Source organism: Ursus arctos, unplaced genomic scaffold, assembly GCF_023065955.2.
Source record: "Ursus arctos isolate Adak ecotype North America unplaced genomic scaffold, UrsArc2.0 scaffold_19, whole genome shotgun sequence".
Taxonomy (NCBI): Eukaryota; Metazoa; Chordata; class Mammalia; order Carnivora; family Ursidae; genus Ursus; species Ursus arctos.
The window spans coordinates 14,476,087-14,503,780 of NW_026622863.1; the positions used below are offsets into that span (position 1 = coordinate 14,476,087).

At 59.8% G+C, this 27,694-nt stretch overlaps 1 protein-coding gene across 2 annotated transcripts; it reads right to left on the reverse strand.

The window, feature by feature from the left end:
- Window positions 1-421: 421 nt before the first annotated feature.
- CCDC102A (coiled-coil domain containing 102A) lies at window positions 422-26,731 on the reverse strand. Of its 2 annotated transcripts, none has more exons than XM_044382411.3 (10): window positions 26,371-26,731; window positions 18,446-19,200; window positions 16,205-16,431; window positions 13,235-13,343; window positions 11,158-11,274; window positions 10,583-10,792; window positions 10,177-10,347; window positions 9,118-9,221; window positions 4,032-6,867; window positions 422-545 (listed from the first exon to the last, which is right to left on the reverse strand). In XM_044382411.3, exons 2-9 carry the CDS (start codon window positions 19,040-19,042, stop codon window positions 6,738-6,740), a joined length of 1,665 nt encoding a protein of 554 aa, XP_044238346.1. In that variant the 5' UTR covers window positions 19,043-19,200; window positions 26,371-26,731; the 3' UTR covers window positions 422-545; window positions 4,032-6,737. The 2 variants fall into 2 exon arrangements, with proteins under 2 accessions (XP_044238346.1, XP_026350629.1); XM_026494844.4 differs by lacking the exon at window positions 26,371-26,731 and adding an exon at window positions 25,989-26,218.
- Window positions 26,732-27,694: the final 963 nt, after the last annotated feature.

Genomic DNA, 27,694 nt, shown 5'->3' on the forward strand with positions numbered 1-27,694 from the left:
GGGCCAGGAGAGGAATGCTGAGGTGGAACAACGGTGTGAACAACACTGGCCCTTCCTGACTCTGTGCTGGGCCCGAAAAGCCTGCCAGTGTCACCCCCCTGGGAAGGAATGACAGACCCGGAGGTCCTGACTCCCATCCTCCTGCACCTCCTTGTCCACCGCCAGCCCCACCCTGCAAGGGGCAGGTGGGAGCAGAGGTCTGGAGTGGTAGGGGACTGGTGGGGGATCCCAGGGGTCCCCACTCCCACAGTGGGGTCTGCCTCACAGCAGCCGCCCTACACCCTTGGGGAGCCCCCACCTGCTCCCCCTCCCTTCACGCAGGCCCATCGGGGGGCTTGGGGGAGCGGCACGGGTGTGATCAGGGCAGGCAGGGGCTCCCCCTCTTCCCAGTATCCGGAGCCAGGTCCAGCCCCGTGGCCATCTCACCTGTCCTGGCCGACCCCCAGATGTCGTCCCTGGCGCCTTGGTTACTGTTTTGGGATCAGCCATGTGGTAGCCTTTCCACTTTATCTGGGTTTGACCGTCCATAAAAAAATTAATGGTCCCTGCAAATAGAGAAGCATAACAACAGAGGAAGGCTTTTTAGACAATCAATTAAAAGCCTAGGAGAGGGATTATCTCATTGAAATATCAATTTTTAATAGCGCTGCATCTTTGAGTTTCCTCTCAAAAAACTTTGCACACTCCATTTGCTGGCCCTGGTTTATAACTTCATCTCTTACTGCCTTTGACCGACCTGAGCCTCCGGGACTGGCCTTGGGGACCCAGAGCAGGTGCCTGAGAAGGAGCATGGAGGCTCCCTCATTCATTTGCTCATCCATTCACTCATCGTTCACTTGCCGAACACTCCGTGAGCTCCTGCTAGGTGGCAGGTGTAGCTGCTGGCTACGAGGGTGACTAAAAAGGACCCCAAATTCTAGCCCACAGAGCATTCACAGGCTGGAAGGGAGCGGGAAGTCAGCACCAGGCAGGGGAATAAATGGGCACTTGCAAAAGGAGAAGCCATCTGGAAAAATCAACGTCAAGGGGCTGAGATGGAGGTTCATGGGCCCAGGAGAGGGAATCTCTGTGCGGCGAGAGGAGCCAGGGAAGGATGTGGAGGGAAAGGAGCTTCAGGGCAGAAGGAACAGCATGCCTGGAGCCCCAAGGCAGGAATGGTCTTGGGGTACTGAAGGAGTAAAAAGGAAGCCAGCACATTGGTACAGTGAGGTGGCAGGGCACGGTGGGAGAGGAGAAGTGACGCCATCCATCCAGACCTCCCAGGGCCCCGGGAGCCGCTGCTGCGGCGTTCCAGCATCGGCTCTGCACAGTGGTGGCCCTGGTTCGAATCCTGCTTCTCAGCGGCTAGGACACCTGGGGAAGCTGCTGGGGGTCTCATCCTCAGTGTTCGCACCTGCTAAGGTGGGAGAATAATCGTGACACCTCACCCGGCTGTCATGAGCATCAGTAGTCAGGGGCAGGCTGCCTGGTATGGCACCTTTTTCTCTCTGAGCCCACCCTCCTTCGCTTGGCAGCTTCCTCACTTCAGCCCTTGTGGGGGGGGGGGATCAGATAAACTTTATCTGATAAGGGATTCCCACCAGCCACATCTCAAGGGATTTTCTTACACACAGAATTCCAGTTTGTCACTGGGGTGCGGTTGGTGGGGGCGGAGCTGGTGGTCCAGGAACGGAAAAAGGTGCCTTCGCTTTCCCAGTGCTACTATCCCCCCCCCCCCCCAGCCTCATTCCAACCTGGAATCAAGAGACCTGGGCGACAGGGCGAGGGGTTGGGTGGGGGATTCTGAGATTGCTCCGAGGAGTGGGGCTGAGTGGGTGGTGCCTGCGGGCAGAGCAGATCCCAGACAAAGATCCCCACGCCCCAGGGACAAGTGCACAGCACTTCCAGACTCGATGGGGTCCTTGGACAAAAGCGAAGGGGTACTGTTCGGAGCTTGGCAAACGCGCTAATGCCCACAGCACCCCGCAGTAGAAACTGAGGCAGGCTCAGGAAGGCGGGTGAGGGGCACAGGTGCCTAGCAGGGGTGTAGGTGAAGCCACGTCTGTTTGGCTGCGCTGCTTCAAGTGACTATGATAATGGAGAAGGTGAAGGAGCGAAGGGTCACAGCACTATTAAGAGGGCCCAGGGAGTGCCAGGTCACAGTTGCTGGGGGCCCTTGCATAGGCTGCTTTGCTCTCTGGACCTCGGTTTACTCAGCCAGGTAAGGAGATTCCCAACCCCGAGCTGCCTAAGTTAGAGGCTGAAGTGCGGTGCGGGACGAGAGGGCCTTGCAGGGTATCTGAAGGGAAGAGGGCTCGATGTCTGTGTCATCAGCTCCCTCCTCCCGCCCGCTCTGAACCGGCTCAGACCCCAGACTCGGGCTCAGGCTGTAGCTGAGAACAGCGGCCCGTCCATTTCCTGGGTTCAGATCCCCATCCTCTCATCCACTGGCTGGTCCCTTCCCTCTCTGGGCCTCGTTTCCCCCGTCCTGCCATTGCCCACCTCCCAGGCTGTAAAGGCAAAAATTAAAGGACCCCCTGGAGGAGGAGAATCAGCTCTGAACGGTAATCTCCCTCGTCTCCTGGGGAAAGCCAAATTCCCAGCGGCAGGACCCCTGCCCTCAGAGCAGGAGGGCCAGGTGTGAGCTCCTGGCAGAGCTGTCTTCCAGGCCAACCAGGCCACTGGAGCAGGGGCAGAGACAGTGCTGACGAAGCCAGTGGGGTGGGGAGAGAGGTCATAGCAAGGGCCCGTCTGGATTTCATCAGAGAGTAATAGGGACCTGAGACCATCAGAGAGTAACAGGGACCTGAGAGCAGGCTGACTTGGAGAACATGCCTAAGGGCATGTTGAGGGCACCCCCGGGGCCAGGATGAGGAATGAGACCGTATTTGCCCAGCAACGGGGAGCCATGGCTAGCTCTTGAGCGGGGTAAGGGAAGGCTAGGATGCACCTCTCTGACTTTGGGAAGCCTGGGAAGTGGGAAAACCACGGAAGGCGGCTTTATGTTTACACCTTTATAGGCGACCTCCTGCGGAAGGGGGAGTCTGGCACCATGGAGACAATCCCCAACGCAGCTGGATTTGTGGGGCTGGAGGAGAACTGGGAGGCTTCCCAGGGAGCCCCACTCCATGGGGAGGAGTCCGCCTGGGGCCTGGGAGGCAGCTGGCATCTCGCAACCCTGCAATTAGTAGGCAGAGGAGCTGGGTGGTGGTTGGGTGGGGGGCTGAGAACTGCGGCTGATTGATGGGTGCCACCTCTGCCTCCAATGTCCCACTCACTGCCCCAGAAGGGTGCCCAGGGTGGCCAGCCGGCCCCAGGCAGAGAGGGCACTGGGTTCTTGGGAGGGAATGCAGAGCAGAGAAGCCAGAAGAGTTAATAAAGTCATTATTATTATTATTATTACTATTATTATTATTGGATGTGGGTTTGGACAAACCAGTTGTTATCATGCTCATTTTAGTTTGGGGAATGAGAGCCCAGAGAGGGACAGGGGCTTGCCAAGAGACACAGCCCCCCTCCCCCCATCCAAAACAGCTGGGGCTAGACGCCAGGTTTATCTGGAGTGCTCGGGTGCAGGGTCACTCCCGGGGACCAATTTCCATGCAGGCAACCCTAGGGGCTGCCCCCCCACCGCCCAGAGTCAGGTTGGCAACATGACCTCTGCTGGAGAGCAAGGGGAGGGGAGGCCAAGCCTTCAGAGGCAGACCCCAGGGCCCCCAGCCTGTCCCTGCAGGGGGAGGAGGGGCTGGGTGGGGCAGTCTGGCCCAGCCGGTTCTCCAGCCTGTCTGGGCACTCCAGGCCTGGGAGGATAGGCCCTGGCACTGCTGCCCCTGGGCTGCGGCTGCTTTTGGTAGGGACCATCTGCCCTGGGAGACTTCTTATCTGAGCAGCACACAGACCCATCCGGGACTGGTCCTGCAGGCACCGCAGGGGGCTGGAGTTGGGGGGGGCGGTTCTGGCTTCAGCCTTCTACCATACCATCCATCTTCCCTCCCTCCCACTCCCTTCCCCTCCCCCGCCTCTTTCAAAGATGCCCACTAAACCCAGGCTACCTTGCCGGCTGCCAGCAGGACTCTCCGGCCTCCAGGAGCATCTGGTGGGACCGCAGCAGTGGACAAGCGCGCAGCCCGCTACCACTCGAGGAATGAACCAAGCCAAGCAGGCCGAGCTTGGAAGGGCTGGTGGGACTCTGACGGTCGAGCGGGCAACTCTGGTGGCAGTAGGGAGCGCAACAGGACTGCAGCTGCAGGGTCTTTGGCCCAGTGGAGGGTGGTGGGGCTGCAGCGGAGGGCAGGGGCCCTGCCTTGGAGGGGTGGGGGGCAGGAACCCCGTCGTCAGGAGCTCGGGCTCTGGCCGCAGATCCACCTGACCTGGAATGCCAGCCTCCCTACCAGCGAGCCGTGCGGCCTTGGGCTAGTAACTTGCTCCCTCTGAGGCTCGGCATCCTTGGTCGAAAGAAGGAAGAGGCGGTAGTGCCCGTAACGAGGCGCATGCAGAGTAAGGCTGCACCTACCGAGGTGCCTGTGCCCCATTTCGGGCAGCACCTGCCTGTCCGCCCGGGGGCCACGACCACACGGGAGCGTGAACCCAGCCTGGGCCGACGTGCTGACCCCTCACGACAAGGAAACCTGCATTTTCCGGAGAAACTCCCCATTACTGATATTAGCAATGCGTGTCATAACGACTGTAAAGCATCACGGGAGCCAAAGTGGGCACTTCTGTTGGCCGCTGCCGCCCCCATGAACAAGGGGACGCGAGAGCTGTGAGCAGAGAGGCAGCGTGCTCCAGGCCTAGAGAATCTTCCAGCCCTGTGGGCTGTGGCTGTCTCCCCACCCGAGCCTTCGGTTTTTCCCTGGACAGTGAAGTGGGAGGCCAGACCCTCGCCTTGCGGACATTCTAAGGAGCGGCCTTGCCCACAGACGGGGGCGGGAACGGGGCCCCCGCTCCACACTCGGGCTGGAGGTGCCACGGAGTCTGGGGGAGCCCCCTGCGCCGGCGGCTCTGCTCTGTGTCTGTGGATGGCAGGTCCGCCTGGGGCCTGGGGAGGCGGCTCACAGGGCAGTTGTCAGTGAGGGCCTGGTTCTTGGGGGGTCAAAGGGCAGCATTTCAGCCTCTTCTGGGGCCAACTTCCTGTTTGGGAGAGAAAACAGAAAGACCCCTGGCAGGAAATGGCCCTCTTCCCACAGCGTTCCCACCCCCCCCTCCGCGGGCCCTGGCTTGTGGGGAAAGACCCCTGGCGGGTCGCTCCCCTGGCTGGGCCTGGCCCGCTCCTTCCTTTCTCCTCAGAGCCCAGGAGCGAACCCGCAGCCTCTCTGCCATGAGAGCAAACCCCACTCAGTGTCATCCCTAGTTTAGGCAACAGCTGAACCGTTCAGGGCCCCGATGTAGCACCAGCGGGGCTCTGGCACTGTCTGCGGCCCAGCACTGTGTCCTCAGGGGCCCCTCAGACGCCGCAGGAGAGAAAGCCGCTGAGTGAGCTCCCCGCGCAGGCACGGACCCCAGCTGCCCCTTGCACGCCTCTCCCGCCGGCTACAGCCGTGTGACAGAGCCTCTCTCTGCGGAAGGCAGGCCCGCTGCCGAGAATTCATCTAGAGCGTCTCCCGAAGGGCAGGTGTCTCAATGCCACCTCGACCTGCAAATGCGAAAACATGCGCTCCTGTGCTCTGAATAACAGTCTCCACCAGATTTCACATAAATCTGCTGGTTGCAGAGGCTACAGAAATTAAGTATCAAAAAAAAAAAATTAAAATTACCTGCAATTTCATTACCTAGAGCAGGGCTGGGCGAAAGATAAAAGGCTTTATTATTTATTGTGTTTATACCTACCTCTGGTCACCTGAGCTTCATCCCTTGTGGCAGAGCCATATGGCAAATCCCTCCTCTCCAGGGCATGCCTTCAAGTAGTTCAATAATAACTAACCTTTACTGAGTTGCAAACGAACTCATCTTACTCTCACGATAGCTGTAGGAGACGCCTCAATTTATAGATGGAGAAACTGCGGCTCAGAGAGGTCAAGTCACTTCCCCGTGGCTGCACAGCTGGTAAGGGGCAGTGGCAGAGATTTGAATCCACCCGGTGCAGAATCGCAGCCTCCTCTCCTCCGGATTAGACACACACCATACCTTTTCCTTCCCCTCACAGGAGCCGGATTCCAGACCACCGAGCAGCTCACATGGTCATCCATTCGTTCTTCCCCACATTTGTTCATTCAGCAAGTCACCTGACATTCCTAGCTCAGGCTGGGTGCCAGACGCGGGCTGATGCTTTCCCTACACCACCTGCCCACATCTGCCACACTCTTAAGACTCTGCCCGAGAACCCAAACTCCATTTATTACAAAAGACTGGGTTGATCACACTGTACTGTAAACAGCTCCACCAGACCCCCCCAAGGTTCAGAGTGGCAGCCTGGGTCGAGGCCCCCACAGCCCCCTCTGACATCCCCCTCAACCCTGCATGAAGGTCCTGGGTGGACGGGGGCGCCGAGACCAGGCCTTGGAGTGGTCCTGTGTTTATGACACCAAATGGGTCCAAGGACCCCACGCACATATATAAAATGTACATGTAAGACGTATACATGAGGCCATGGCTTCCTTTCCATGGGGTGTTGCTGGGGTGGGACCATCGGCGCCCACCCTGGGAGAGGAGGAAGTCCGCCATGGCAGGGGGCACGGGCAGCTGCATCAGTTCAAGTGGCCAGTCAGCCGGGGCACCAGGGGCCTGTGGCCACAGGCCAGTCATGTCCAGCCCTGGGAGCTCTAGGCCACCTGGATCTGCAGGTCCTCGTCCTCGTCCAGGTCGCTGGCTCCGTCCCCAGCCTCTTCCGCGCCGAAGCGAGCACTTCGGATCTTCCCGAAGAGGGGGGCGCTCTGCTGCTGCCGGCGGAGCCTGTGGGGCCGGGTGACAGGAGGGTTGGGGGCAGTCTATCACGGCTGCTGCGAACAGCTCAGCCCTTCCCCAGCACGTCCGTGCTGCCAGGCACCAGCTGGGGCCTTTCCCCTCCAGGACCTCATGTCACAGCATCCTCCCAGAGGCTGCTGAGATGAGGGAGGTGCCACTGTCACCCTCGTTTGACAGATAAGGAAACTGAGGCACAGGGCGGTCAAGTAATTTGCCTAGTCCCCCAGACAGCAGGGAGTGAGGCTGGGCTCTGCAGTGGGCTGGGGCCAGAGAGGTGAAGCAGCCACTTAAGGTCACCTGCTAGGATTCGAACCCATGCCAGGCTCCAAAGACCCCAGGGAGAGAGTTTGCGGGTGGGCGGTCTGAGGTCCCCTATACCCCCCATGACAGTGAGAAAGTGCTCCGCCGTGGTTCTTCCCCACACTGAAATTCCTGAAGCCCCAATTTACGAGGGGTGGTGGAGGAAATGCCCATCCCCCAGCAGAGTGGCCGCCTTGGCTCCATCTTACTGGAAAGCATGAATTATTAACACGGCAGGGAGGGGCCCAGGCGGGGGCCTCCATTACTGGGCCGTGATTTAGTGAGCTGTCCCCGGAACATTAAAGCACAAAAAGTTGGAAAATAAAACGAGGCAGCGGTCCTGGGCAGCCCTGCCCTCCCCGCTGGAAGCTCTTAAGAGGCTGGGTACAGCCTGCCTGCCCATTTCGGAATGAGTGTGGCCGAAGGACGTGGCCAACACTGCGGTAAAGCCCGGGGCCCGGCGGCCTCCGAGGGCTGCGTGCTTGGGGTGGGGCAGAGCGGGCAGCGCGGTCAGACACGGAGTCCGAGCTGGACTCACGCCTGGGCCCCCGTGCAGCATGTTATGGGCATCACCCCGGGCAGATGGGGAAACGGACGCCAGGCGGGCCATGTCACACAGCTGTTAGGCCTGGCACCATGGCCTGCACTCCCAGCCCTAGAAACGCAGCACACCGTACACGCTCCGTAAGCCAGGGTGCTGACGGCAAGGGGGCGGTCCGGCCCGACCACCCGCCGGCTGTGTGGCCGTGGAGACGCTCATCCTCTTAGGCCTTAGTTTCCTTCTCTGCCAGCTTCCTAGAAAAAAATATCTTCCACTTCCCTTCTCTCATAGGAGCGTGATTCTTGGTGGCACAACATGGGACCCAAGTATAAGTCCCTTCCCCCCCCACAGCCCCAGCTGCGCCCCGGGGCAGTAGCAAGGGCGGCAGCTCACAGTTCCTCAGCACGTCAGACTGTGCCAGGTACTTTGGTAAGGTCACCGATTTCTCACAAGCACGAGGTAAGTACTGTATCATGCCCATTTTACAGATGAGGAAATGGACACAGAGAGGTCAAGCGAGTGGCCCAAGACCACAGAGACCATTTCCACGGCCCCTAAGTGCACATTCCTACCCACCCAAGCAGTCTGGCTGCAGCGCCCGCGTCCCTCTATCTGTGACATCCGAGAACGTGAGTAAGGGCCTGGCGCGGGCCTGGCACAGGAAGTCAGCAGAGCTCCTGTGCTGGTGGGGGCCCTGGCTGGTGGGCGCGGTGGAGTAAGAAGGGCCTTGGACTCGGCTCTCTGTCACCTTACGGGCCTACGGAAAGTGCAGGGAGAAGGGGCAACTCAGAGTATTGGGATGGGGTGGTCAGGGGAGGGAGGAAGAGTGTGCTGGGTGGGTCCCCCAGAGACCCTGCGGTCCTCCCTCGTGAAGGCTGCAGCTGACGGGCTGGGCCTACCATCAGGGCTGGGGCTCCTCCGAGCCTCCCTGCCTTCCCATCGCTTAGATCCCAGCCGGCCTGGGGGCGCTGCAGCCCAGGGACCCTGGGGGCTGCTTATTCTTCCTGTCCATGACTCCCCAGACCCTGTGGCCCTGTCCGCTGCCCCATCTTGGACCTACCCTCTTTGGCCCCCCCTCCTTCCCTCTCACCACCCACCCACCCACCTGCCAGCCAGTGGCAGGCAGGAGATGATTCCAGGGCTCCCAGCTGGTCTCACTTCCTGCACTCCCCTTCCCTGGTTTCCTGGCCCTGGCCCTTCCTGCCTGGAGGGGACAGGATTCTGGCCCCAGGGGTCCCGGATCTCTTCCTTCGCTGCCTTCCCCTCTAGCCGGGATGGGGGCTCCAGGATGGGGGCTCCAAGCTTGCCCGGAAGTCTCTCCCTGCCCTGCTTCCGTGACCGGCCGGGGTCCTCCCCGCAGGCGGCACGCCCACCGGCACCCCCACCGGCACGCCCACCTGGACTGCAGATGCTCCAGCTGCACTTGCAGGTTCTCGCTCTGCTCCGTCTGCTCGTCCAGCGACCGCTGCAGCTTCCGGGCCTGGTTGTGGGCCTCGTCCAGCTGCCGGGGGAGCAGGGCCAGGAGCGTGAAGGTCCCCTTGGGTCAGCCTGGCCGGCCATCTCCCCAGGCCCAGCCCCTCCTGCCATTTCTCTGCCTTTCCCAAGAGCGCTCCCTGTCCGTCCTTTGAGGCCCAGACCAAGGCCCACCTCCTCCAAGGACGCATGCCTTTGCTCCTCACCGTCCCTGCTGCCCCTGCCTTCCAAATCTCCACACCTTCCGACACCCCAGGCTACTGAGCCAGCCATCAGCCTGCCTGCCGTCTCTCCCAATGGGTCTGTTCATCTGACCGTTCATCTGTGGAATGACATCTGCCCGTGGAGATACCTACCTACCCACTCACCACTGCTGATTCCACTCAGCCACCCATTCACCCCATCTATCCGCTTCCACTCTCCCAGACACGCTTATCATCCCATCTGCCCATCCTTCTGCCCTTCTCTCTGTCCATTCATCCTTCTACCTGCTGAGCCAGTCTAGTTACCTAGCTATCCTTCTACTGTCCACAGTCCTCTGTCTTCCTGGACATCTATACACTTACCTGTCATCCATCCACCCACCCACCCATCCACCCACCTATCCAGTCACCCACCCACCCACCCATCCATCCATCCATCTAGCCACTTATCAGACATCTCTGGTTACATCTCATCCATCCTCCCTCCCTGCCTCTCCCCCTCCCTTCCCCATCCACCGGTTCCTCTATTCTCTCATCCATCCGTGCCCGCACGCATGGAGTTACTTTCCTGTTGTTCCATTTGCACATCCGTGTGCTACCCGGCCCACCTACATGCTCACCCACTCACCCATCCTTTAGTCTAGTCAGCCACTCCTCCATCCTGCCCGCACACCTATCCACCCTCCCCCAGACGCCCATGAGTGACATGGGAGGGCCTGCAGCCCTGCTCCTGCCGCCGCCAAGGTCTGAGGCCGCCCGCGGGTCCCAGCGGGTGCTCACCTCGTCCTCGGCCTGGGCCAGCTCCTTCTTGAGCTCCTCCACCCGCAGCCGCAGCTTCTTCACCTCTGCCTCGTGCTGCTCGACCCGCCGGTTGGCGTGCGCCAGCTCGGCCACCTTCTCCTGGAACTGCTTCTTCAGCTTGCCGTGCACATGCTTCAGGTCGGCCAGCTCCTGCGGGAGGGCACTCGGGGTCAGAGCGCGCCTGTCGCGTCCTGCTCAGAGGCTGAGCGATAAAACAAACAGAAAGCGCTGCGCGGGCCCGGGCCCAAGGGGATGCCCGGGAGGAGCGGCTTCCGGGGCCACCTCTCTGTCCCTCGTTGGTACTTCAGGGGTCCCCTGCCCCCTGTGGGCTGGAGCTGGACACACAGTAGGTGCTCTGCCCTGGCCGTACCACCTGCTAACCCACCTTGTTCTTCTCGAAAAGCGCAGCCTGGCTGGCCCGCAGGTCACAGTCCAGGGCGCTGGCTGTCTGTCTCCGCCGCCGGGCCAGCGCCTCCTCCAGGTCCCCGACCTGTGCCCGCAGCTTCTTGTTCTCCCGTTCCAGGCCCAGCTTCTCAGTCTCCAGCCGCTCACGGCGACCCCACTCGGCCGCGTTCTCCGCCTGCAGCCGCTCCATCTGCAACAGAGCAGGGCAGGGTCAGGGCTCCCGGGGGAGAGGGGACAGAAGGGCCTGAGCTGTGTGCTCCCCCCCCACCTCCCCCTCGAGAGCCATTTTTGGCTCCAGGAAGCAGATCCAGCTGCAGCAGCTATAATTAACCTGGGCTGATTTCACGGTGTGCAGGACGAGAGGGAGCTTCTGGTCTCTGGGTGGGAGAGAGGCCCGTCGCCCCCTGCAGACCACAGCACCTCCCCGGTGTGGCTGTCCCCGCCTCAGCGTGCAGACCTGGTTCTTGCCCTCCTCGGAGCTGGTTGGCTACTGGAGGCCTGGCCCCTGCCCCCCACCCAGATCCAAGCCCTCCCAGGTCCCACAGGCGGCCTCACCTCACCCCTCAGCTCAGCCATCTTCCTGTCCATGCTGGACCGCGCGCCTAGCTCATCCTCCAGGTCTTCGGACATGCGACCCAGCTCGTCCTGGTGGGCCTCCTTCAGGATGCTGAGCTGCAGGACACAGCGCGGCCTGGTTCCGTGAGAACCACCCGGGTATATCCCGGAACCGGCAACGGGGTGGGCGCTGGGGCAGGAGGGCTCAGCAGAGCCTGACGTGGAGCCCAATCCAGAAGAGAGCCTGATCCGACCGCTGGTGCTGCTCCCGGCATTTCACATCTCCTACCTCATGACCATCTAGCCTCCCAGTGTCCACTTGTGGCTCCTGTTACCCCACCTCCCACGACAGTAGCCCAGAACGAGCTCTTTAAAAAGATAAATCCACTCATACCCTCAACCCTGAGTTCCTTAGGATAAGGCCCGACTCCTTTCCATGGTCTCACAAATATGGTTGGACCCTTGCCCATCTCTCCTCTTTCCCCTTAGTTCACTGTGCTCCAGGCTTGAATCCTCAAACACACCAAGTTCCTGTCCACTGCTGGGCCTTTGCACATATGGTTCTCTCTACCTGGTGCACTCTTTCCAAGTTATTTTACAGGACTTTTTGCATTCTCAAGCCTTGGCCTAAACGCCGCCTCCTCGGGGAGGCCTCTCTCCTCCTCCCTGACTACAAGGGTGCCTCCTTTACTCTCCATCCTCACTAGAATGTGAGCTCGGGAAGACAGAGAGCTTGTCTGTCTGTCCACCTTTGCATCCCCATATGGCCGTGGCACTGGGTAGCCCTGTGGACTGAATGCACCCAAGCTTGGACCTGAACAGGGTCTGCGTGTGGCTGCGGGCTTGGCCACATCGGGGTCGCCTGGGCTGATGGCGGTATAGTGCAGATGCCCTGTTGTACGACAGGAAAACCAACAAACTCTCAGTGCAATGACATGGGTGAGCTCAAATCCATAACACTGAGGGAAAGAAGCCAGTTACAAAAGAGAATCTTTATAACTCTCTGTTAAACTGAACATTCATGTTTTATTCCCTTTGCTGCAAAGGATTCCACTTCATAATTTGGAAAGATTAAAAAGGCAGATTCCTGGATCCATCCCCCAGAGATGCTGCTTCAGGAGAGGGGGGTTTTTAGGATATTTCCTGAGAGTTTCTACCAAGAGACAGTCTTGGTGGCTTCCAGGGCAGTTTCAAGCTCTGAGGTCCGGGTTGGCGGGGGGGGGGGGGGGGGCAGTCTTTGCACCTTCTTGAAAAGCAGCTGGTGCAGCAGACTTTCTCTGGGTGGCCGCGCCCCCTGGTGGCCACAGGGGCCCGCACAGGAGGCAGTCACGGCCACCCAGCAGGACCTCAGCCTGCCCTGAGTCCCCAAACTGCAGCGGTGGAATCCCCTCTCCGCCAGGTGGAGCCTCAGTTTTGACATTTATCAAATGCGGACGTCAGGGTCCAGCTTCCTTGATGGCCCTGAAGCATCGGTGAGATGGAGCACACACTGGACCCGATGAATGCTACATCCAGGCTCCTCCCCTTCAGGGTGGTCTTCGACGCCCAGGGAGGTCTGGCTCCCTTGGAACCTTGTCTCTCACTTCCCTCCTCTGCTTCCTGCACACACTAGGCTTACTCTGGCCTCAGGACCTTTGCATGTGCTGCGCCTTCTGCCAGGAAGTCTGCCCCCCTATCCTCTCAAGGATGGCTTCTTTAGGTCTTGCCTCAAATGTCACCTTCCGAGAGAGGCCATTCATTTTTTTCTAACTTTTATTTATTTACTTACTACTTTATTATTTTATTTATTTTTTTAGAGATGCCACTGTTGACCCACCACCCCATCTCTCTTATTCTGCCTGACTGCTTCATAGCTTACAAATTTATCTGCCTGGTTACTGTCGGTACCCGTGCCCCACCCCAGAGCCCCCACAAGGTGAGCTCTTGAAGACAGGGACACTGGCCGCTCCCACGCTCAGAACAGCGGATGGCGTGTGGCCAGCGTCTGGCGAGGAATGCCTGAACTCCCTCCTTTCTCCCCGAAATTCAACAGCGCCACGCTGCTTCCTCTGGGGAGCCCGCCGTCTCCAAGACTCACCTGCTTGAGCATCTCCTGCTTGGTCTTGTTCAGCTCCTCATACTTGATCTTCCACTGGCTCAGCTCCCCCTCCAGCTTCTCAATGCTCCTGCTCAGGGCCAGTTTATCCCTGGAGAGAGGAGGAGGAGAGGAAGACATGGGGGTGAGCCCACCGAGGCCCTCTGCTGACCCGTGTGGCCTGCACCTGGAGCCGGTGTCCGAAGGCCTTGCCTCGGCATTCAAGGCCCTGGCACCCCATACTGTGGCAGGCACCCTGGTTTTGCATTCCTTTTGGAGCTGTACCCCACACCCCTGCACAACTGAGGGTGCCCAGCTCACGACGTGGGGAGGTGACCAGGACTCCAGGGCATCGGCCATGCCTGGCTGAGCGCCTCTGGCTTAACTGCCAAATCTGACCTCTGTTCCTGTTTTATGTACGGTCATCGCCTATAAGGCTTGGTTCGAACACATGGTTCTGGGGTCAGAAATGTTGGAAAACACTGTCCAGTGGGTCTCAGATGGAGGGGTCACCTCTTGTCATCATCACCGGGTGGGGGGTCTCCCACAATCCTCACTTCGCACTCTGCGCGCGAATGAGATGCTGTGGGAAACGAGCACGGGGCCTGGCCCTGGCACACAGTAGGTGCTCAATGAAGAGCTGTACTTATCCTCACTCTTCAGCATCCTTGCCTCATGACCTCCCCTCCCCGGCCTCCCCCTGGGGGAGCCTGACATCTCACGCCTCTAACACGGGCTTCTCAGAGGAGACTGACACCCTCTAAGGGGCATTTCCGGTAGCCCTGCATGACCGGTCGCTCCGAGGGCAGGGACAAGGGGTGCCTACGTCCTGCACTGAAGGCCCAGGGCCATCCCGCCCCCCCAGGAATGATCCCGCGTCCCCTGCAACATGTGCGTGTTCTGTCGGACAGCCCCGGGTGTGCAAACCATCGGAGCCTACACCCTCCCTCTGATTTACACATAAACAGAAAGCACCTTTTGTACTCGCAGAGCGCTTCCCGGGAACAGACTCGCTGTACAAACTGAGGGAACCTTGCGCTTTGCTTGGTTCAGAGCCCTACCAGAGGCTGTTCCTCTCAGGAAATCTTGTCACCACCTCGACCGCGCTGGTCTATCTGAGTGGCGGACCCCACAGACCTGCATCTGCTGTTTTTGAGGCTGTCCTGGGAGGTGACTTACCTGAGCCAATCCACACAAAGCCTGACTCGGAGGCCGGGCCGCCTAAAGCATTTGCTGGGAGGGTTAACGTCACTACCCTTCTTTGTGAAGGCACCGCTTCTGACTACCTCTGCCCCTTGAACCCCACGGGTTTCAACCGCGTGGGTCCACTCACACGCGGGTCACTGTGATAAATACGGAGCAGTACTGTATTTTCCTCTCTTTTTCTTAATGTTTTCTTTCTTCTCTCTTCGTCATTGTAAGAATACAGCACGTAATACATAGAACGCACAAACTACACGTTAATCCACTGTTTCTGTTATCGGTCAGGCTCTGGTCAACAATAGGCTATTAGTTAAGTTTCGAAGGGATCGAATTTGGGGATTCAGATCTTCCACTGCACGAGGGGGGCGTGTCAGTGCCCCTGACCCCCACATTGTTCAAGGATTGACTGCACTTAGTTATTTCCCCTAGTGGGGCCGGGCCTGAGCACGTCCACGTCATAATACGTATACTGTATTATAAATTCCCCTCATTTCTTCCTTTTTTTTTTTTTAAAGATTTTATTTATTTATTTGACAGAGATAGAGACAGCCAGTGAGAGAGGGAACACAAGCAGGGGGGAGTGGGAGAGGAAGAAGCAGGCTCATAGCAGAGGAGCCTGATGTGGGGCTCGATCCCATAACGCCGGGATCACGCCCTGAGCCGAAGGCAGACGCTTAACCACTGTGCCACCCAGGCGCCCCAAATTCCCCTCATTTCTGCTTTATATTTCAGTTAGTGAAACACTTCGCTTTTTTGTCCGTCTTGCTTAAATGGAACTTTATGGTCTCACAGTTCTGGAGGCTGGAAGTCCGAGATCAAGGTATCAGCAGGGTTGGCCCTGTCTGAAGCCCACGAAGGGAACCAGTCCTCCCACTTCTGGGCGTTTGTGGCCCATCTCTGGTGTTCCTTGATTTATAGAAGCAGCCCCTGATCTCTGCCTTCATGATATCTATGCATTTAATTTCTGGACAGAGAGGGAGTGCTACAAATGTTCATTATAATCAGGCCTGTGCCCTGATCAAGGTTTCCGGCAATCTCCATGTTCTAAATCCGCTGGTCAGCCCTTAGTCGTCCTCCTCCTTGACCAAGCTGCTCACTCCCTCCTGTGTGAAACAGGTGCTCCTGGGTTCCCTGACCCTTTCCGGACTCCCTTTTCCTGTCTCCTCTGCCACCGGGCTCTTACTCTGATCTCTAAAGTCGGATGGCTCCAGGCCTCCATCCTCTGACCTCCCTCACCCCGCTCACAGCTTTTGAAATCACCTATTCACGGCTGACTCTTGAGTTTTTACCTCCAGCCCAGATCTGCCTCGTGAGCTCTGGACTCATTCATGTACCCAGCTGCCTCCCCGTCATCTCGAATTCAACTAGTCCAAACCCGAATTCCCACCTGCCATCCATCGACCTCCCTGACTCTCCTTCCCTGCTTTTCCCTTTGCCCATGACGTGCTCTCCCCTCTAGGACATAAGCTCCATGAGGCGGGGGGTGGGGAGGGTTTGGGTTCATTTATGGCTATATCCTCACTGCTGAGCACAGGTCTGACCCAGAGCAAATGCACGCTACGTGTTACCTGAATTAATAAAACAAAACTTGCATTGGGTGCTCCAGTTAGAACATGCGGCTCTAAAGTTCCAAGACTCAAGCCTAAACAGCGCCAGGCACCTTCAGCGAGTCTCCCGTTCCAGGACTCCGACTTTCGCTGTGCAATTCTGAGGGTGCCCCGGTGTGGCCCGGCCCGCCCCCCGGGGCCCCACTTCCCTGCCAGGACTCACTCTCGCTCCTTGAGCAGCACCTTCTGGGACTCGTCGAGCCGCAGCCGCAGGGCAGTCAACTTGGATGCTTCCTCCTCGACGGCGGCCGTGTCCTCCCAGGGCAGCCGGCTGCGCTCCTGGCGGCCCGAGCTGCCCCGTGGGCCTCCGGCCCCCACGCTGCGAGCCTCCCAGCAGCCCTCAGGCTCCTCTGGCCTGCTCTTCAGCAGGCTCTCCACTAGCTCCAGCTCCTGTGGGGATCAAGGTGGAGGATGGCCCAGTGGCTGCTGAGCCCTCAGCCTCCTGGCTGACCTCATGGCCTTTCCCAGGCCCTGTGTCTCAGATTGGCTTGGTGGGTAACCTTGGGTAAGTCACACAGCCTTCTGGGCCCCAATTTTCTCTTCTGGAGCCTGCCTCTCCATCCCTGGGAGGGAGAGACACCCCCTCTTCTGGGCCTCTCCCCTTCACCTCATGGAACTGCACACAGAGTCAGCCACCAAAGTTCCCTGTACCCTAGAAGATTTCCCCAGACATGTGGTGAGCTCCCTGTCATTGGAAGTATGCAAGCATACGGTGGGACACTGATATGAATGGATGTAGAAGCAGGGACTTCTACAATGGATAAGAACTAGATTCCCCCAAAAGGAATTTCGGCTCTAAGATCCCATTCTTCAGGAGTAAACTCTAAGTGACACAGGAAGGCGGCCCCTGTGAGCAGAACCAGCTCCGAGACAGGAAGCAGTGAGGGACTATGAACTCAGCGCCAAGCCCCCGAGCTTCCATTCCTCTTGCCCCTCCAGCCTGCCCCTGCTGCACCAAAGGCCTGTCTCTGACCACAGACCTGAGACGTCTATGGCCTCTGTGCCAGCCTGGCTTCCCCTGCGACCTTTCTAGATGAGTCTAAGCCAGCTCCTTCCCTGTCTGGCCCTCAGTTTCCCTCTCTGGATGGGGACAGTGGCCCTGGGAACTACCTGGTCCAAAGTCCTATTTCACAAATGGGGAAACAGGGAGGGAAGGGACTGGTTCTGAGTCACAGAACACAGAAGTGGCTGGGCTGGAGGAAAAAAACTCGTACTGCAACCCCAAGGCTCCTGCCACTGTACCTGCTACCTCCTGGAGTGTGACTGACAGCCACAGCAAGGACAGGACAGGAGGAGCACCAGGAGGCTGGCTGACAGGGGCTATGTCTGCTGCAGAGAGGAGCAATGAAGGAAGGCCACCTCCAACACCAGGCATGCCCGGGGAAGCGGGGGCTTCGGCCACCAGGAGGCAGCAGGCCCACCCCAGCCTACAGGGGTGGCAGGCGCTGGGCAAGGGAGGGGAAAGGGCGGCCAAGAATCTTAGCTGGAGGAGCTGGACCGTCTGGGGATGGAGCTGGGAGGAACCTGAGCTGGGACTCTGCTCCTAGAAGGCCTGCTGGTCAGGGGGAGCTGCCCTCCACACCCACCATTCATGCTCCAGCCATGCTGTTACCATGGTCTCCGCAGTTCACCTGGGTTCAACTACCCAGTACTCCAGTCACCAGCTGGGAGACACGGGTACTTCATCTCCCTGTGCCTCAGCGCGCTCATCTACAAAGCAAACGCCTCTTGGGATTGTGAGCATTACACAGACCCTGCGCATGCCAAGCTTCGTGCTCTCTGCAGGTGCCCCCAGAATGATGGGGGCTGTCATTCCCGGCCTCTGGGCTTCTGCATGCCTACACTGCCTGCCTGCACACTTCACAGCGAATTCGTCCACATCCTCCTAGTCTCGGCTGAAACAGGACTTCTTCCAGGAAACCTTCTGTGAGGCCCCCTCTCAAAGCCTGCTTCAGGGACCTTCTCTGTGCTCCTAGTGCCCTGACAACCCCCTACCTCTCAGCTTTGACCGATGGGATTATACGCGTTTACTCCCTACACCCCCCTCCCCCAATTCAAGTTGAACGAATGAACAGATTCAGCTCTGCGGCTAACAGATGCCTACCAGGCGCGAGCTTCGATCCCGCTCCTGCCCCAAAGGGACGATTTTAAGGTTCTGTTGACTGCTCAGGTGTGGGAGTGTTAGGGCCACCATATCGCAGGCCTCTCCACCCTAGGGATCTCAGGAAGAATGCTGTCCTGAGGACCCGAGGAGCAGAGGCCGATGCAGTTGAGTGAAGCCTCCCAGGGGACCTATCCCCCTTTCTCAGTCCGGCCGCACCCCCTTCTGGACCCCAGCGCCAAGGGCCCTGCCCAGGAGCCCGCCTCCTCACCAGCCCCACAGCCCCACCCGCGCCGTGCGCACCTGGCTGCCCTGGGGCACTTCGGACCCGACGTCGCGCACCGGCTCCTGCTCCCTCTCGGGCTCCGGCTCAGGCCCGTCGGACGTCCTGTCGGCGGCCCCCCGGGCCCCCCGCAGCCGCGCCAGCTCGCGGCCCCGCGCCTCGCACTCGCCCTGCGCCTCCTGGCGTTCGCGCCGCGCGCCGGCCAGCTCCTTGGTGAGCGCGTCCAGGCGCTGGCGCAGCTGGCGCACCTCCTCGCGCGCGCGGTTGCGCTCGGCGCGCACCTTGCTCCACTTCTCGCGCCAGTTGGCCGTGCAGTCCGACCACCAGCGCATGGTCTTCTCCATCTGCGCGGCCCGCGCCCGCGCCTCCTCCAGCTCCCGCAGCCGCAGCTCCTCGCGGCTCTCCCAGTCCCCGTCGGCCAGCAGCGCGGGCGGCGGCGGCAGTGGCAGCGGCAGCGCGGGCGGCGGCCCCGGCGAAGGCGTACCGCTGGGCGGCGTGGGCGGCAGCGAGTCGGCCGGCCCCATGCGCTCCGGCGACGGGCTGCCCAAGATGGTCAGCAGGCTGCCCTTGGACAGCTGCGGGGACTCGGCCAGTCGGGGGCTGGGCCCGTGGCTCATGGTGCGGCCGTGCGGGCGGGCCCTGGGTTCCAACTCGGGGCAGGACTCAGGGGCGGCACCGGGGATGCCCGGAGGACGCGATCCCCCTGTGCATGACGGCCACCGCTCCCCACCGCTCTCCGGGCCTCTGGGTGGGGGATGCCTCCTCCTCCTCGGACCTGTGGGAGAACACAAGCGTTAGTAGGCCGTGGCCCCCATCTGTCCATACCCATAAGCTCAGGCATAGGAAGGGCAAAACGGGCAAAGGAAACGTAATGGGCAAAAGCGGGAGGAGAGAAACCGTCTGCCCCAGGAAAGCCCCAGTGAGGCTGTAGTGGTGAGCGTGGGCCTGTAACCGCTTCCTCGCTGGCCTCCAGACACCCCCCTGCAGTCCCTTCACCCTGCACCCAAGGCAGCGGATCTGAAGCCTTGATCTGGCATCCCTGACCTTCAAGTCCCATGTCACCCAGTGAATGACTTGTACTACTCCCCATCTCCACCCCAAGTGCAACATGCTTGCACGCTGGCATTGCTGCCAGGACTCCCCTCCCTGCCTCTTCCCGCACTGGGCTAACTCTTCTCAGCCTTAACATTTATCTGAGTTATCACCTCCTCCTAGAAGTCCTCCAGGACCACATCAGGCCAGGTGGCCTGTCCTGCCTCTGTCTCCATCACTAGTGTAACCAACCTCGCCTACCATTCATCTGTGCCCCCGCCTGTGCCCCATCCTCACCCCAGGCTGTGAGTTTGCTGAGGACTGGGGCTGGCTCTTGGCCACTGTTTCCGTCCCAGCATATGATGCCAATGGCAGTGACACTTGTGGAGGTCCGACTAAGGCCAGGCGCCACAGTCTGATGTGAACGATCTCATTTATTCCTCTCAGTAGACTCAAGGGAAATGGCTCCCATTTACCCCAGAGGAAAAGGGAGGCTCGGAAAGGTTCAAGCCCAGATTTGACTCCAGGTACAGTATCTAGGAGCCCAACTGCGAACACCGGGAAGGGTGTGGTGAAAGCAACACAAGCTCTGGTGTGAGGATGGAAATAAGCCGGAGTCCAGATGGTGGGGGTGTAGCCTGGTGAGAGGTCCCACTGCCGGGCTCTGTTATTCTGGGCCACATCACTTTAAAAGAAGTGAGACCCATGTCCTTCTCCTCTCTGTCCCCAACCTGTCACCCTCTCCATGGTGGTCTTGCACTGACCCTCACCAGCAGCCCCTTGGGACGTCATGCTCTCCCCTCCCCATTCAGCTGGGCCTGTCCCACAGATCCTCCCCCCAGGCCCCTCTGCCCCAACGGCCAGCTCTTCCTCTGTAGTGCACCGCTGGTGGGGCTCTCACCAGCACCACAGCCAAGTGCCTCAACACTGGCTGCTCCCAACACTGCCCGGCCAACCAGCTCTGTCCCCTCCCCACCCTCCTCCCACCTCTAACCCCTCACTCTCAGCAGGTGGTCTAATGGCAGAGTTCACATCAAAAAGGGAAGCCATCAGATGGGCAGGGACTCCAGGTCTTGCCCCAAGGCCCATGGCCCCCTCCTCTCTGCCCCTAAGAGGCTGGAAGGGCTCTCCCTCTCTCCAGCCCAGGCTGAGCTCCAGAACCCCCCACCCCCCACCACACCTCCATCAGCGTGTTCCTCAGATAACTCAGACTCAGCCTGGTCAAACTGGAACTCACTTCCATTCCCTCCACAAGCAGCTCCTCCTTCTGGATGCCCCCACTGGGAGAAGAGCACTTCCTTACTCCTTCATGCTGTGGAGGACATTCTGGAATCTGCTTTCTCCCCGCACCCCCCTCCCTGCCACCTCCAAGTCCTGTCCATCTGTCTGCCACACATCACAAGGAGCTATCTGCCCTCCTCCTACACTGCCACTCACCTGTCAAGGCCACCGCCATCGCCTCCCACCTGGGCCACCGCAGCCACTACCTCCCTGCCCTGTCCCCCGGGAAGCTGTGCCTCCTTCAAATCCATTCTGAACAGCAGCAGCCAGAGGGAGTTTTTAAAAATGCCAACCTGATCATGCCAGCAGCCACACCCTTCGTTGTCAGCGATAGCAGTGACGGCTCTCTAGCGTCAAGTCCAAGCTCATGCTCTCTAGGAGTCCAACTCCAAAACTTCTTCAATCGCAAAAGGAGCTACAGCCCCCGATCCCACCACCTGTTCACTGTCCCCGAGGCCCACCCCAGCCCCTCTCTCCCTGCCCAGCTCCGGTTCCAAGGCCCTAACCTTGCCCTGGCCAATGCCTTCGGCGCCCCAGCCCCTCTCCTGTCCTCTCTCCGGGCAACGCCAACCCAGGGCGCCTCCACTGCCTATCCTGTCGTCCCCTGTCCAAGCAGGCATGGCAGGTTTTCCCACCATGTGGACAGGCATCGGGACCATTAGCGTCTCAGTGCTGTCCAGCGATCCTACTGTATCTCTCTAGTCTGTTTGCCTCCACCAGGTATCAGTCCTAGGCTCAGCTCAGTCAGCAACCTCATGGAAGTCATTGCCCCTTTTCTGGGCCTCAGTTTCTCCACCTGTAGAATGAGGGTGGGGTGGGGGTGAGGGAGACCAGTGCGCTTGATCAAGGGGCCTTCAGAGTCACGTGGACACTTGTTTAAAATGCAGTTCCTGGGTAACCCCCCCCCCCCCCGCGACTCACGGTCAGTAGGCATGGGGCTGGGAATTTGCATTTTAATAGTCCAAGCTGGGGACACTTGAGTATTTGGTGATGCCTTGTCACCATCCAGAGTTTCATACGTACAAACATGTATGTCTCAACACTAATGACACACTCAGAGACAAAGTCACACACCCAGACACGGCCCCAGAGAGGTAGGTTCCAGTTTCCCGTATAACACTGACTCCCTGGCAGGCTGCATGCCTTCTGACTCAGTCTCCCCACCTGTGCGATGAGGTGGCTGGCCCAGACGCCATCTGCATTCACAGACATCTTTGCACACCCGCGCACATCTGCAGACACACAGGCAATCCCACACACGTAAGCTCAGATACGAAGACACGGGCAGGCACACGTCCACCGGGACGGACCACACGCACACAGCGGTACGGATGCGCAGAGGTGCTCACCGGGAGGCGGACAGTCACAGACGCAGCCCAAGACACACGCGGCCCGGCACACAGACGGATACACAGAGACATGCAGACACTCAGCCCTGAGACAAACACGGACACACACGCAAACGGGCACTCCCACTCCTCCTCTCCCCATTTTCCTGGCCCAGCTCCATGAGGAGACGCTCTTGGAAAAGAAAAACAATGAGCGCCTGAGGGGGAGGGGAGGAGGCAGGAAATCCCAGTGCCAGCCCCGCACCCGCCACAGCTGTGCTGGTTCTGGGGAGTGGTGGGAAGGTCCTCCAGGCTCTGTCTGCTGGGCCCTCCCGGCCTCCCCTAAACAGAGAGGGTGGCAGGGAGGGGGCCACTGCCATATCCTCTCTGCCTCTGGGAGCCGCCGGGCCTGGCATGGGGCTCAGCGGGGTGGGGGCGGGCTCCTTCCAGGAATCTCCAGCCTGTTGTGCAGGGGCAGGGCAGGCGCCACCCAGGCCCCTAATGGCTTCCAGGCGCCCACGCTAAAGGCAGGGGTGGGCTCCAGACTCAGCTCCTGTTGCCCTTCTCAGCGGCCTGGCCCAGTCCCTCCTGGGGGCTGGGGAAGGAGGGAGGGGAGCAAGGGGGAAAGAGGAGCTCTGGACAGCCCTCCTGCCTTTCCTCTGGTAAGCCCAATGTCCCCTGGAGGCTGTGTGTGCACACGTGGGGGAAGGTATGGAGGTCCCAAAGTTGGTTTTCTCTGGAAGCCCACTCCCCAGCACACCAGGAACCCTGCACCCCGTGTAGACTCAGGGCAGCCAGACCCTGCCTAGCAACGCGGCCCCTCACCCCCGCTCCCACCCCGCTCACATAACACAGTCTGGGGGACACACACTCACACATAGCCCTAGTAACGGACACATTCACTGAGAGTCCTGCAACACAGAAGCTCAGCTCACAGTTACAGAGACAGGCTCTGGCTTCCCTGCCCGTCCTCTCCCCACCAGGCTCAGTGCCTTCTTCTCATAGGGTGTGTGTTTTTTGTGTGTGGGGTGGCCTCCTGATTCCCCTAGAGTGTTACCACCCCCCTAAGCAGGTCGGGGAAGGATCAGCAACCATAGGCCCCAGAGAGCCTTCCCCACCCCATCCTCCCCTCTCCTGCCTCCCACCAGCCAGACGGGTCTATTCCTGCTTTAATCCTCAGGGTTTCTGCGCAGGCTGTTCCCCCAGCTTTAATCCTCAGGGTTTCTGCTCAGGCTGTTCCCCCAACTCGGAATGCCCACCCCCTCTCCACTCCGGACTCTGAAACCCCCACCACCTCCAGGAAATGCCTTGATCTGCTCCACGGGAGCACAGCCCTACAAACTGTCACGGCGGCCAGATCTGGCCAGATGCCCTCTCCTCTTGCTACACACGCTTCCCTGACCCAGGTGGGACACTTGTGTCACCCACAGCTTCTAGGACAGGCCTTGGATACAGACTTTGCTTAAAGCTAGCAGAAGGCTAAAGCATGACCTTGCCTACCCTTATTTGGGCAGTCCCCCACAATGGGACTCAGAGCTCTTGAACCCCAGTCCCACAGCCATCCTCGTTGTGCCAGGCAGCTGCTGGCCCACTCTAGGACAGAAACTAGAATGTTCTGATCCCATACTTGCCGCAGGCTAGACCCTCATCCACTTTGTCCACAGAAAGTGACCACTGTTTCCCACTGCTTGTGGAACTGTTTAGAAGGTCTCTCCCTCCTTCTTTCTCCATCAGCAAACTCCTACACATCCTTCAAGACCCTCTTCTGGGAAGCCTTCTCTGACTTCACACAGAGTGAGCCAGTGTTCCCAAAGCACTGGCACCTCCCTGTTCTTCAGCAGTAGTCACGAGGAAATCTCGGTCTCTCTGGTTGTTAGCACAGGGCCCAGCATACAGCAGATGCTGCATAAATGCTTTCTAGGCTGATGGATAGAAGATGGACAGTTAGGGGTCCCCCAGTGAAGAAGGAAGATTGAGGTATCCTAAGGATAAGCAGTTATTTTGTGGCCAGGCTCCGAAGCAGGCAGGTGTCTGAAACTGTCTGTGGCTAAGGTCAAAGTCAGAGGTCATCTCATGGCCAGGTCAGGGATCAGTCCTCTTACCTGAGGTAGCCTAAGCGCTATATGTTTTGTCCTTAGCATGTTTAGATGACTCTCAATATCTAGTGAGAGAAGTGAGCAATGCTGAAGGCTGGATGGGGGCCAGCTGAGGGGTTTGGGGGTTGCCCGGTGGCCCAACTCTTCCCTCAAACTCAGAACCCCCTCTGTCCTTCCAGAACCTTTCAGGTGGCGCTCTGGAGCTGCCTATGGCCACAGGCCTGGCTGTGGGCAGGGAGCAGAGCCCAGCAGGAAACCGCAGAGGACAGCCTGATTGGATAAATGCAGGGTCCAAGGCTGGTCAGCCCACAAACTGTGGGCACCTGTCCCTCGGACCTGCTGCCTGGGCTTCAGCCACTGGATCACCAGGAGAGGACTGAGAGGAAGGAAGGAGGGAAGCAGGGCCTCCAGGCTAGACTTGACTCCCTGCCGGGGTAGGCACCTCTGGCCTGTCCCAGGTATCCCCATCTCAGACTGAGGAGCCACAAAGATGTCCTAGATCACATTCAGAACTCCGTTCTTCATAATGGGCCAACGTAAGCCCAGTGGAGCAGCTGCTTCCCACATCCACACAGAGGACCAGCAGTAAAGTAGGGGTGACCTGAGGGGTAGGGCTGGAGTGCTGGGATTGGATGCCCCCCTTCCTAGTTTATGTCCACCTTAAGGGCATGATGCCCCTGGGAACATTTACAAGACGGGGTCCTAGTGCTGGGATTGGATGCCCCCCTTCCTAGTTTATGTCCACCTTAAGGGCATGATGCCCCTGGGAACATTTACAAGACGGGGTCCTCGGGCATCAGGCCAAGTGGCCAGGCATGGCTGGTATGGGAGAGAGTGAGTGCCTTGAAGGCACTTGAACTATTCTCTCTGGTAGAAGGGTCATCCCACCCGTCCCTGCTCTGCCACTGATGGGCTGTGTGATTATCTGCAACTTTCTGCCCTGTCTGGGCCTGCTTCCTTGCCTGTACCATGGGGAGGGGCACTACCAAGATTCCTAAAAGCTCTGTCCAACAAGTGGGCAGACCCTGTGCCAACCTGAAGCAACCCGAACCAACCCAACCCCCATACAGGTCTGTACAACCCACGCTTAAGATACAGAAGCAGGAGCCCCGGGCGGAGAACGGACTTGCCAGCTATCATCCATTGGCACCATCAGAACGGTGAGGCAACTGAGGCCCACTCCATTCTCCTCGCACTGAGCCATCGCTCTAACTGACCCAGCTCCTTCCAGAAATTCGCTTTCTGCCCTCCCACGCCAGAAGTCGCGTCGGCCCTCATTTCCTCGCCCCCTCCCCAGACGCCCAGGTCCGGCAAAGACGCCCCGCTCCCTCTAGCGGCTGGCGGAGGGCAGAGGGGCTCTCGGGCCCGCGCGGCGCGGTCCCGCCCACCCCCGCCGCGCGGCCCTCATTGGCGGCCACCGCGGGCTGGGGCGGCGGCGCCGTGCTCCGATTGGCTCGTGCGCCCGTCCATCCCGCACTCGCCATGGTGACCACGTTGGGTCCCCCGGGAGGGTTCCAAATTCCGCCCCCGCCCGCCGCCCCCCTCCCGTCCGGTCCCGGCCCGCAGCATTCCGAAGGCGGCCCTGCCCTCCCCCCCAACACCGGCAGCCCCTCCACACCCGAGGTCCCGGGCCCCGGGAGGTGGGGGGAGCCCGGGAAGGGGGCTAGAAGTTCTGCTCGGAGTTTGGGGGTTGCTGCGGACGCTGCGCCCCTCTCCTCCAGCACGCCCCCAACTTAACCCTTTCCCTCCCGCGGAAGGTTCGCCGTCTGGATGGAGTTCCCGGGACGCAGTGGCTTGCCGCCCCCTGCACTGCCGCCCCCGCTCACCTCGGCCGGGGACCCGCGGGCTCCGGACGTCCGACCCGCCGCGGCTGGGCGGAGCGGGCACGGGGCTTGCTGCGGCCGCCGCCTGGAGGGCCGAGGGAGGGCCGCCGAGTCTCCTCCTCCCTCCCGGGGGGAGGGGAGGGAGAGGAGACGGCGGGGCGGGGGCGGTGGGCCCCGGCCAGCGGCGGCCCCAGTGTGACCCGGGCCCGCCGAGTTGCTGGGGTGGGAGCACCGGCCTGACTCGGGGGCGAGGGGCGCGGGCCGGGGCGGAGGGCTCTGCTGGAGAGCGAGCGGGACTCGGACAGAGGCCCCACCCCCGCTGGGGGCCGAGGGTGGGGGGACGGAAGGCAGGGTCTGGGGGCCCCGCGGGGTTCGGCTTTCCCACCTCCGGTTTCCCGAGCGCCAACGACGCACTAGGCGCCCTGCAGCAGAAGTGGGCACCGCCTGTCCTGGGCTCCGCACGTGGGGCGCGCTGACCGAGTGTTCACTTTTGTTACCTGCCTCCTTCTAGTGCCGGCTCTGCCGCCGGGCGGCCGCGGAGCAGCGAGGCTCTGCCCGTCACCGGGCCTCAGTTTCCCCTTTGTACCACAGAAGGGTTCACCAGAGTCGCCTCACGCGTGTAGAGAAGCGTAGTGGGGGCACTTGGCCCGCCCGGCGGAGCTTTTCTCCGAGGTGCCTCGGTGCTTCCTGCCGGCGACAGGGCCGGGCTGGCGGGCCCCAAGCAATTACCGCGCGGCGCTCTAGCGTGCGCCCTGCGGCGGTGGGGCTTCCTCTGCCCGCGGGCGGGAGAGGCGGTCGGGCGCCTCTCCTCGCCGGATCCTGTACCTGCAAGGCGACTGCGGTGAATCCTTTTTTTTTTTTTTTTAAACTAGTTTCCGCACCCACCGTGCGGCTTGAACTCAGGACCCTGCGATTGAGAGGCGCAGACTTCACCGCCAGAGACAGCCAGGCGCCCCTGCGGTGAATCCTTCTAAAAAGATAACCAAAACTTCACAGAGATTGTGAGGGGAACCACACGAGTCCCCAGCCTTGAGACTTTGCCTTGAAAAGGAAACTAAAAGTGCTGAAAAAAAAATAGCTTTAGCTCATGATTAACACTTATTTAGATTGTGATTGCAACCGGGCAGACGTCAGAAGAATCGTCTCTTGACAGAAAGAGGGTCATTTTGGCAAATCTATTAGAGTGTCACGCGCAAGGGTCACTCGGAATCCTTTGGTGGTCACGCAGTTCTTTTTTTTTTTTTAAGATTTTATTTATTTATTTGACAGAGAGACAGCCAGTGAGAGAGGGAACACAAGCAGGGGGAGTGGGAGAGGAAGAAGCAGGCTCATAGCGGAGGAGCCTGACGTGGGGCTCGATCCCACAACGCTGGGATCACGCCCTGAGCTGAAGGCAGACGCTTAACCACTGTGCCACCCAGCTCAAGCAGTTCTATCTGGAAGCACTCGGTCGTTTCTCCCTAAGTGATGTTCTCTTCCTCTGTGGTCATCTGCGGCGCTTCGTTTGTACCGTGTCACATCAGCTTCGTGAAACCGCACACTTTTTGCAAGATTTGCAGTTCGCTTGTCAGTTCGTTTGCTTCTGATTTGCATGGTTAAACCCTGATAGCATCTGATGGAGGCCGATTTGGGTGGGGGCATGTGGTGAAGGAGAGGGAACTACTCTGAGTATTGCAAGGGAGGTCTTTGCTTTCTGTGTATCTCGGGCC